Source organism: Phalangium opilio, unplaced genomic scaffold (genome assembly GCF_054372755.1).
Source record: "Phalangium opilio isolate 3A_F unplaced genomic scaffold, DU_Popi_V2 ptg000013l_1, whole genome shotgun sequence".
Classification (NCBI taxonomy): Eukaryota; Metazoa; Arthropoda; class Arachnida; order Opiliones; family Phalangiidae; genus Phalangium; species Phalangium opilio.
The window spans coordinates 6,709,261-6,720,873 of NW_028324148.1; the positions used below are offsets into that span (position 1 = coordinate 6,709,261).

Genomic DNA, 11,613 nt, shown 5'->3' on the forward strand with positions numbered 1-11,613 from the left:
ACCGGGAAAATTTTTCGAAAATGCACTAATTTTAACTGCATAGTCTGCACTATTAACACTTAAACAGGGAAATTCCAACATTTAACCGATTTCGGATAAAATACGTTTTTCCCACAGAGTCTAAAAGCTAAAATTTCCAACACATTGGCATTACTGGATGATTCTAAACTCTCGGGAGGTCTAGAGCTTCGTGAAATCAGGCAGGCTTACAAAAAAGTTCTTTCCTATCCTCCGGAATAGGAACCCCTGCCTGGTGTGGTTGTTGCGTTCGTGGCAACTAATTATTAGGGCCAATATTTTGGAAAAGGTGAAAACTGGTTATATAATTTGGAAAACGTTTCAATTATCTATTCATATATATCAGGGCCCTTTTATGCAAGATGGGATCTTATTTGTAATAGATCTACGCGAATGCGAGTTGATATATTTATTTTTAATTCGCAAACGTAACCTGACCCAACCGCTTCTGCCATTGTTAAATAAATCATTTTTAATATACATACTAAATTGAAGAACGTAAAACATTAATATTGTATTTAAATTACACTTGAGTGTGAACATTTCGTCATTTGGCATATTTATTGTCGTTTACAAACCTAACCGCACCTGTCTTAATGTTAGTTGAGTCTTTATTGTTACTGATACACCATAGAAAATAAATTAATAAGGAACAGAAGACTAGGAAAAAGTTGTCCCGACCTTGAAACAGAGTCCAAACTGAGTCTATTCTATTTCCGGAAATTAGCGCCATCTCTGAATGGCTCTGTCATGTGTATAGTCCAGCAAAGACTATAAACGAGAATATCGTTACTCTCGTATGTAGTCTTCATTCTTCAACTCACCTGATTGTGGCCGCACTGGCTTGGGGTCGTGTTCGCGTCGGCGGTTAATTAGAAAAACTTAATTTTGAATTTAAAATGGAAGGGGATGTTACTAAGGAAGCTTTACGGGTTATTGATTCAAGTGATGCAGTTCAAGGAGAACTAATATTTGAAGCTGATCTTAAAGGTAATAGTTTTATAATTTTCGTAAGCCTTGGCCCTTGAAGAAATGCATGATTTTTTGTTTTATTTTAAATTAAACACTATGTTTTTGTTTATTATTTATAGCAATAATTATAAAAACGACAACGTTTGCAATTAAAGAAATATCTAGTGATGATTTCATCATACATAAAGAGTATATCACAGCTTTTATAACTGACATACAAAAAGAAAGTCTTGAAGACAAAGTTATCTATGAAAAAATCTCTGACCATTTATTAAGATTGTCAATAAAGGCAAATTTGAGAGACTGTTTAACGATTGCCGATTACGAATCATCAGTAAATAAGCTATGTTTTGATGAGAGAAAGAGTGACAAGATATTGAAAATACTAGACTCTTACGAGTCATTTCAGGGTTTACTGATAGCAGTACAGAGAACTCTTGTGCAAACTATTTTGCAGATTTTTTTCGGCCGATTGAAAGTAGAACTTAAACTCGGAATTCAAAACTTAATTGATAAGGTCGAGAAAAAAAGAAGGAAAGATATAGAAGCTATGCTTGATTTTGGTGATAGCGAGGCAATCTGTTATGCACCTTCAAAAACGAGAATAAACAATGATGTTTTGCGATATGTTTGCCGATTTGTTGTTCGCGCATTGATTAAGAAGAAATGTCCCCAATCTATAATAAACAATTTAACCAAAGACAAAAATATGTTATCAACTAATGAGGACACGGAAGCCTGGATACAGAAGCTATCCCGTGGAGGATTGATTAACGTATCAGACAAATGTTTTGACCTCTTCCTGAAAATCAAAGCTTTATCAGATGAGCATTACAGCATTAATTATAAAGTAACACGAAATCAGAACCTTAAAATAAACGCCATGCGAGAAGTGATAAAAGATAGTGACATAAGCAAATTATGGTCTGAGCTGAATGGATTTGGTAATACCAAATGGCTCAAGAAAATGTTGAGCATATTCCTGGACACGAGAGGCAAGTCTTTAGTCAAAGATGTAAAGGAAATATTTCAACACGACATGAAGGAAAGCATTAGAGCTAAAAAGGCGCTGAGGGTTGCTTTAGCTGAAAAACATGAGCAGAATATCTCAAAGCTATCGACCAACGACAAAAAAGACGATGTTTTAAAAAGTAAACAACCAAAAGAAGCAAGCCAGACGACCGCTCCAAGACCGAAGAAGAAAGTTGAAGCAAACAAGTATTTAAAAAGTAAACAACCAAAAGAAACAAGGTTGGAAAAGCCTGTCATATCTGAAAAGGTGACCGCTCGAAGACCGAAGAAGGAAGCTGAAGCAGCTAAAGAGGTTATATTAAGTTTGAGAGAGAAGAAAGGGACATTATTAGATAAAGTTGCGAAAGAGGATACTAGTTCTTGTTTCGTTGTGTGGGTTTCTTGAGAGGTTTGTGTATCGTTAGTAAATGTGCATCATAATAATAAACTTAAAACAAACTGTTTCGTTGTGTGGGTTTCTTGAGAGGTTTGTGTATCGTTAGTAAATGTGCATCATAATAATAAACTTAAAACAAACTTAATTTATTAAGAGATAAGGCATTACAATCTAGGAACCTATGCCATCACTGATCCTACTGTTAATACTCAATGATGAGGGGCTGGCTATAAGCTTGCACAGCTGTTTGTACTAGGGCTGAACATATTCATACAATTTTTGACTAGGGCTGGACATATTTAATGGAGGATACGAAACATCTTTCTTTTTTTTTTTTTAAATATGGTCATAGGATCCATAAACAAAGTAAATCACAAAAAATCATTTTGAAACAACATAGTCTTTAAGATGGGACGGCATACGATGTACGCGACGCGGACGGGTACTCGAAGGCGAGGTTGGAATTGATCCTGATGGGGTTGGAGTTGAGGTGGTGGTCGGGTGTAAGACAGGCGGTGACTGACTTGTCAGCGGCGATGAAGGATGAATAGGTGACGATGCCGTGCTAGATGGTGACGGTGTAGCGGGAGGAGTCGGTTGAGTAGAGTGTGAAACCATACGGTGAGGGTATCGGCGTGACATGGGAATAATAGGACCAACAGGGGGTGGTTCTGTGCGGTTGTTCAACGCAGGAGGTAGTTGAGAGTCAATAGTGCGCGTTGATCGAGGTTGGTGAACGGGACGGAGGACAACTCTGTTGCGTCGGTAAACGCGGTCTCCAAGTTTGACTAAATATGATCGTTCTGCAACCTGGTCTAGAACAATACCCTTGGACCATTTCTTCGTATTGCTGGAGGGAGTTGGCTTGACCCATACAGCATCACCTTGCATGAGTGTAGAGAGTGGGGAAGCATTTCGATCGTAGATTTGTTTAGTCTTCTGACGTTTGTGTTGGAGTGTGGTAGTGACATTTTTAGGAACTTGCGGTTTGAGTAGTGAAGCGGCCATTGGCATTTGTGATCGAGTGCGACGAGACATCAAACGTTGGACTGGTGACGTTTGAAGTGCTTCTGTCGGTGTGTTGCGCCATTCAAGCAAAGCGAGGTAAAAGTCCTTCTTAGTTTGTTCCAGTTTTGTGAGGAGCGTCTTGGCGATTTTTACTGCAGATTCAGCTTTACCATTCCCTTTTGGATAATAAGGGGAGGATGTCTTGTGAACAAAGCCCCATAGATCTGCAAACTCTTTGAAGGTTTGACTGTTGAAAGGCGGGCCGTTATCGGTCAGAACAGTTTTTGGGATTCCATAGCGCGCAAAGTGGCGTTTGCATACTTCAACTACTGAATCAGCTTGACTATCAGGGAGTTGATCTAATTCCCAAAAATCAGAATACGAGTCCACTGTTACGAGGTATTTTTTTGAGTTGGCATTAATGGTAAATAGGTCCATAGAGACGTTTTGCCATGGTAACTCTGGTAGAGGGAGAGAAAGTAACGGTTCTTTTTGTTGAGCACGTTGAAATTCATTACACGTTTCGCATGTGGAGACAAGTTCTTTCATTTGTTCTTCCATATGCGGCCAATAAACCGATTCTCGAGCTTTGCGCATACACGCTGCAATTCCAACGTGGCTAGAGTGGAGGATGTCTTTAATTTCTGCATACATCGACTGTGGTACGACAATGCGGGAACCTTTGTAGATAACTCCGTGGTCAACTGTTAGTTCGTCTCGAAACGAGAAAAAGTGGCGAATCTCTGAAGGAACTTTTCCGATTCGATTTGGCCATCCGTTAGCGATTGTGTGAATCAGGGTTTGCAAAGTCGGATCTTTGCTAGTGTGACGTGCGATTTTATCCAGTTGTCTGTTAGAGACTTGCGCATGATCAGCATGGTTTATGCTCTCCAAAAATTGATTATAGCGTTTTTCTTCTCTGAGTGCGAAGACAACGTAATCAGCGTGTGTTTCCTGTTCCTCTTGATTGTTCTGGAGAGGAAACGGGATTCTTGAGAGGCAGTCAGCTATTAGCATTTCCGGACCCTTCTTGTATGTTACTGTGAGGTTATAGTTCTGCAGTTTGAGTAACATGCTTTGCAATCTTTTGGGTGCTGAGAGAAGAGGCTTCTTCCAGATGTACTCAAGCGGTTTATGATCAGTTTCTATTGTTATATTGGGATGTCCACAGAGATATTGGTGGAATCGTTGACATGCGAAGACTATGCTTAAACATTCTTTTTCAATTTGCGCGTAGCGGCGTTCCGTAGGAGACAATGTCCGTGAAGCAAAAACCACAGGTTGGTTATTTTGAAGAATCGTGGCGCCTACTCCTATGTCGCTGGCGTCACATTGTACTGTAACAGGTTCATGGACATTGTAGTAGCGCAAAACAGGGAAAGACACTACTAGTTTCTTGATTGCGTCAAAAGCTTGTTTTTGATTCTTTCCCCAGTGCCATGTAGTGTCTTTGTGTGTCAACTGACGAAGAGGTTCGAGATAATCTGAGAGTTTGGGTAGGAATTTGGCCAAATAAGTTGTAAATCCAATAAAGCTGCGAAGAGCTGTGACATTTTGCGGTGGAGTCATGTCTAGTACCGCTTTAGTTTTCTCTGGATCTGGTTTTACTCCTTGAGCAGATAATACATGGCCAATGTATGTTACCTCAGGGAGACGTAGGCGTAGTTTTGCTTTATTCAAACGTAGATTTCTCTCGCGAGCTCTTTCCAATAGCTTGAGCAAATTTTCATCATGGTTACTGATTGCTTCGTCCAGTGTATCTCCATAGCCTATGACTAGAATGTCGTCATGAATATCTTCGACACCTGGTAAACCTTCCAAAAGTTCGTGTTGTCTCCTTTGAAACTCTTCAGGAGCGGTTGAAAGACCAAATGGCATTCTGAGCCATTTGTACCGTCCAAAAGGAGTCCAGAAAGTTGTCAAGTCGCTGCTTTCTGAATCTAGCTTGACTTGCCAAAAGCCATCTTTGGCATCGAGGACCGAAAAGACTTTGGCATTAGTCAGTCGTGGAAGGATTTCTTCTATTGTTGGAAGAGGATAGTTGGGCCTTTTGAGAGCTGCATTTAAGTCTTTAGGATCCAAACAAATTCGAATGCGTTTTTTTCGTACGGCAACCATGCTGGAGATCCATGGTGTAGGAACTGTGACTTTTTCAAGAACACCCCGAGAGACGAGTTCATTAATTTGAGTTTGTAGTTCCTCTCTCAGAGCTACAGGAACTTTACGTGGTCTGTGTTGGACTGGTTTAATATTCGGATCTACTTCAAGATGACAGTCTCCAGCTAGACATCCAAGTCCTTCAAACACATCTGAGTATTCTGTAAGTATTTGTTCTTTAGTGAGTGGAGTTTGTCGATTCGTGGTTATAGCATTGACAGAGCTGTTGGCTTCCACATTTACAGTTATTAATCCCAGTTCAATACAACTGTAGCGGGAGGAGTCGGTTGAGTAGAGTGTGAAACCATACGGTGAGGGTATCGGCGTGACATGGGAATAATAGGACCAACAGGGGGTGGTTCTGTGCGGTTGTTCAACGCAGGAGGTAGTTGAGAGTCAATAGTGCGCGTTGATCGAGGTTGGTGAACGGGACGGAGGACAACTCTGTTGCGTCGGTAAACGCGGTCTCCAAGTTTGACTAAATATGATCGTTCTGCAACCTGGTCTAGAACAATACCCTTGGACCATTTCTTCGTATTGCTGGAGGGAGTTGGCTTGACCCATACAGCCTCACCTTGCATGAGTGTAGAGAGTGGGGAAGCATTTCGATCGTAGATTTGTTTAGTCTTCTGACGTTTGTGTTGGAGTGTGGTAGTGACATTTTTAGGAACTTGCGGTTTGAGTAGTGAAGCGGCCATTGGCATTTGTGATCGAGTGCGACGAGACATCAAACGTTGGACTGGTGACGTTTGAAGTGCTTCTGTCGGTGTGTTGCGCCATTCAAGTAAAGCGAGGTAAAAGTCCTTCTTAGTTTGTTCCAGTTTTGTGAGGAGCGTCTTGGCGATTTTTACTGCAGATTCAGCTTTACCATTCCCTTTTGGATAATAAGGGGAGGATGTCTTGTGAACAAAGCCCCATAGATCTGCAAACTCTTTGAAGGTTTGACTGTTGAAAGGCGGGCCGTTATCGGTCAGAACAGTTTTTGGGATTCCATAGCGCGCAAAGTGGCGTTTGCATACTTCAACTACTGAATCAGCTTGACTATCAGGGAGTTGATCTAATTCCCAAAAATCAGAATACGAGTCCACTGTTACGAGGTATTTTTTTGAGTTGGCATTAATGGTAAATAGGTCCATAGAGACGTTTTGCCATGGTAACTCTGGTAGAGGGAGAGAAAGTAACGGTTCTTTTTGTTGAGCACGTTGAAATTCATTACACGCTTCGCATGTGGAGACAAGTTCTTTCATTTGTTCCTCCATATGCGGCCAATAAACAGACTCTCGAGCTTTGCGCATACACGCTGCTATTCCAACGTGACTAGAGTGGAGGATGTCTTTAATTTCTGCATACATCGACTGTGGTACGACAATGCGGGAACCTTTGTAGATAACTCCGTGGTCAACTGTTAGTTCGTCTCGAAACGAGAAAAAGTGGCGAATCTCTGAAGGAACTTTTCCGATTCGATTGGGCCATCCATTAGCGATTGTGTGAATCAGAGTTTGCAAAGTTGGATCTTTGCTAGTGTGACGTGCGATTTTATCCAGTTGTCTGTTAGAGACTGCTTGATCAGCATGGTTTATGCTCTCCAAAAATTGATTATAGCGTTTTTCTTCTCTGAGTGCGAAGACAACGTAATCAGCGTGTGTTTCCTGTTCCTCTTGATTGTTCTGGAGAGGAAACGGGATTCTTGAGAGGCAGTCAGCTATTAGCATTTCCGGACCCTTCTTGTATGTTACTGTGAGGTTATAGTTCTGCAGTTTGAGTAACATGCTTTGCAATCTTTTGGGTGCTGAGAGAAGAGGCTTCTTCCAGATGTACTCAAGCGGTTTATGATCAGTTTCTATTGTTATATTGGGATGTCCACAGAGATATTGGTGGAATCGTTGACATGCGAAGACTATGCTTAAACATTCTTTTTCAATTTGCGCGTAGCGGCGTTCCGTAGGAGACAATGTCCGTGAAGCAAAAACCACAGGTTGGTTATTTTGAAGAATCGTGGCGCCTACTCCTATGTCGCTGGCGTCACATTGTACTGTAACAGGTTCATGGACATTGTAGTAGCGCAAAACAGGGAAAGACACTACTAGTTTCTTGATTGCGTCAAAAGCTTGTTTTTGATGCTTTCCCCAGTGCCATGTAGCGTCTTTGTGGGTCAACTGACGAAGAGGTTCGAGATAATCTGAGAGTTTGGGTAGGAATTTGGCCAAATAAGTTGTAAATCCAATAAAGCTGCGAAGAGCTGTGACATTTTGCGGTGGAGTCATGTCTAGTACCGCTTTAGTTTTCTCCGGATCTGGTTTTACTCCTTGAGCCGATAGTACATGGCCAATGTATGTTACCTCAGGGAGACGTAGGCGTAGTTTTGCTTTATTCAAACGTAGATTTCTCTCGCGAGCTCTTTCCAATAGCTTGAGCAAATTTTCATCATGGTTACTGATTGCTTCGTCCAGTGTATCTCCATAGCCTATGACTAGAATGTCGTCATGAATATCTTCGACACCTGGTAAACCTTCCAAAAGTTCGTGTTGTCTCCTTTGAAACTCTTCAGGAGCGGTTGAAAGACCAAATGGCATTCTGAGCCATTTGTACCGTCCAAAAGGAGTCCAGAAAGTTGTCAAGTCGCTGCTTTCTGAATCTAGCTTGACTTGCCAAAAGCCATCTTTGGCATCGAGGACCGAAAAGACTTTGGCATTAGTCAGACGTGGAAGGATTTCTTCTATTGTTGGAAGAGGATAGTTGGGCCTTTTGAGAGCTGCATTCAAGTCTTTAGGATCCAAACAAATTCGAATGCGTTTTTTTCGTACTGCGACCATACTGGAGATCCATGGTGTAGGAACTGTGACTTTTTCAAGAACACCCCGAGAGACGAGTTCATTAATTTGAGTTTGTAGTTCCTCTCTCAGAGCTACAGGAACTTTACGTGGTCTGTGTTGGACTGGTTTAATATTCGGATCTACTTCAAGATGACAGTCTCCAGCTAGACATCCAAGTCCTTCAAACACATCTGAGTATTCTGTAAGTATTTGTTCTTTAGTGAGCGGAGTTTGTCGATTCGTGGTTATAGCATTGACAGAGCTGTTGGCTTCCACATTTACAGTTATTAATCCCAGTTCAATACAACTGCCACCTGACAAAATTGAAGCTTTGTCAGTAGGAACAACATGGAAGCGTAGAGGAAATACTTGATTGTTGTATTGGCAGTTGACAGTAGTGATGCCATGTGAAACTAGGGTGGAGCCATTATAGCAAGTTAAGGAGGTCTCCTTGAGTGTGAGTGGCGTTTTCTGATCATGAGGTAATTGATCATAATCTTTTCGAGTTAAGATATTGCTAGTTGAGCCACTGTCCAGTTGGCATCTAAGTGTATAGTGTTTCTGTTTGCCCAGAACTTGAAGATTGACAAACCATTGTTTTCCTTTTCCTTGAAGGAGTGAAATATCTTCTATGGCATAATTTGAAGCGTCAGAGGAATCAGCTTCGTTGTTGTCAATGTAGTGTAGTCTAGAATTCTTCTTTTTTGTAGATGAAGTCTTATTCTTGCATTGTTTAGCAAAGTGGTTCTTGGACTGACATCTTGAGCAAGTTTGTCCGAAAGCAGGACATTTGTTTCTTTCCCGAGCGTGTACAGTGCCACAATAATAGCAAGGTTTTTGAAGCATCTGTACTTTAGTAGACATGTTCCTTGGTTGCGCTTTTGGAGGTTTCGGTGAAGTATACATCTGCTCCCTAGTATGGCCTTTGTGAGATGGTTTCTGAATATAGTGTAAGGCTGATGCGGAGTCTGGCTTGTTGATACGCTGCAATTGTTGATCGGCTAGTTCATTAGTTCGGCAAATGGCAATAGCAGAGTCGAGAGTGAGCTTCGATTCTCTGATTAGTTTAGATTGCGTCTGGGAGTTATTCGTACCCAATACTATGCGGTCCCTGATAAAGGTATCGAGAAGAGCACCAAAATCACAGGATTGAGCAAGTGTTCATTAGTTCGGCAAATGGCAATAGCAGAGTCGAGAGTGAGCTTCGATTCTCTGATTAGTTTAGATTGCGTCTGGGAGTTATTCGTACCCAATACTATGCGGTCCCTGATAAAGGTATCGAGAAGAGCACCAAAATCACAGGATTGAGCAAGTGTTCTCAAGCGTTGTACATACTGATCTATAGTTTCTTCAGTTTGTTGATTTGCCGAATAAAATATGAACCTTTCATATATGACGTTGATTTGGGGTTCGAAGTGATCGCTTAAGGCCTTTAGTATATCTCCTGTTGTAGCAGTTTGTGCAGCAGTGAGTGGCAAGTTCTGATATATTTGAAAACAATCTTTCCCCATAACAGATAAGAGTGTAGCTACGCGTATAGGATCCGTCTGTTTATCAAGTCCAGTTGCAATTTCGAAATTGAGCCATTGCGAGTGAAAGAACTTCCAATTTTCTGCAACTTTACCAGTAGTAGTAGAAACTGGTGTTGGTGGCGGAATTGACGAGGCTATTGTGGAAGGAACTGGAGTAGCACCTTGCGACATTGTACCGTAGAGTTTCGGCAACGTGGCGACCAAGGCTTAACAAGTTTATGAGCACAGAGAACGGCGAAAATAGTGAAGTTGAAAATAACTAACGATACCCCACTTCTGGCACCATGTTTCGTTGTGTGGGTTTCTTGAGAGGTTTGTGTATCGTTAGTAAATGTGCATCATAATAATAAACTTAAAACAAACTTAATTTATCAAGAGATAAGGCATTACAATCTAGGAACCTATGCCATCACTGATCCTACTGTTAATACTGAATGATGAGGGGCTGGCTATAAGCTTGCACAGCTGTTTGTACTAGGGCTGAACATATTCATACAATTTTGACTAGGGCTGGACATATTTAATGGAGGATACGAAACAGTTCTAAGCGCAAGTTGAGACCAAAGAAGGATGATGTTAAGAGCTTGGAAGTAGAAATTTCGGAAGAACACGAAAACCCAAGGAAAACTAAATATTCTACTTTAGCTAACGTAGATGTGAATTCAAATAGAAGAGCACCGAGTAAAGTCAATGTTTCAAACTTGAGCTTGAATGTCGAGAAACCACAGATAAAACGAAAAGCATTTCAGCGTAAAGAGAAAGAAAACTTTCATTGAACTTAATTACAAAAGATTTAATTTAGTCATTAAATTTAGTGATAAAGATTTTGTGATGTTTTTCCTAATACAAGTACCATGATGAATTTGTGATAAAAAAGTGACCTGATGAATTTGTCATTAAAAAAGTGACCTGATGAATTTTTGATAAAAATGGTATTGTTGATTTTGTAAAAGGTTCTGTAGCTTTAAGCATAAAAAATAAATTTCTTTTATGTGCTCTCAGGAATCCATCATTTGAATTTAATAATTTCGTTACATATCTTAATATTCAATCATTAATTAGAAGTTTAAACTTTATTTCGTATTCCCACCAACCGCGTCTAAAACTAATCCCTTGAGCGAGCGGAAACTATCTTTGTTTGCTCCAAAGTGCCATACAGTTGGGTTAGTGTTCCTGCCACCTGCAGCACGATGCCTTCCAAATAATTGCTCTAGTACATCCTGGTTCAGATGTTGCGTCAAAACAAATTTGGCTCCTTTCCTTATTAAAAATTTCACTATATTTACAGTTGATAGTGCTGAAATGAGTTAGAAATTAACATTCACAGCAACAAATTAACCCCATTTCAAACTTACCAGTTATCTTTAAACCTTCAATAGTTTCTCTGCTAAGAAGCATGCTATCCCTTTCTGATTTCTTGAAGTTTCCTGGGCGCTCCATGACTTGCTTCTCCCAATCTTCCAAATAGTCTATGAAATCAAATTCCAACCACTAAACAGTAGGAGAAAATAAATATAGCAAAACCATTATAATTTCCGCAGGCCGTAACATACTTTAAGTCTTTGATCATCTACACTGGTGTAAGGCTTTTTATCATTATTTCGCTTGTAGATACCTTCTGTGCAATTCTTCACATTACAGAGATCAAAGAATTTGTTAAAGACTCTTATGAACTTTATAGTCTCCGTGTAACTACACTTTCTGT

At 40.4% G+C, this 11,613-nt stretch overlaps 1 protein-coding gene across 1 annotated transcript; it reads left to right on the forward strand.

Annotated features, from left to right (window-relative positions):
* The first annotated feature begins 622 nt into the window (after positions 1 to 622).
* LOC149708723 (uncharacterized) lies at positions 623 to 2,431 on the forward strand. The gene is made up of 2 exons (XM_089864246.1): positions 623 to 1,008; positions 1,110 to 2,431. Exons 1-2 carry the CDS (start codon positions 918 to 920, stop codon positions 2,405 to 2,407), a joined length of 1,389 nt encoding a protein of 462 aa, XP_089720372.1. The 5' UTR covers positions 623 to 917; the 3' UTR covers positions 2,408 to 2,431.
* Positions 2,432 to 11,613: the final 9,182 nt, after the last annotated feature.

Coding starts and splice junctions, on each gene's coding strand:
- LOC149708723 (XM_089864246.1), top strand. CDS start 918: ATGGAAGGGGATGTTACTAAGGAAGCTTTACGGGTTATTGATTCAAGT. Junction 1,009..1,109: donor ATTTGAAGCTGATCTTAAAG/GTAATAGTTTTA, acceptor TATTATTTATAG/CAATAATTATAAAAACGACA.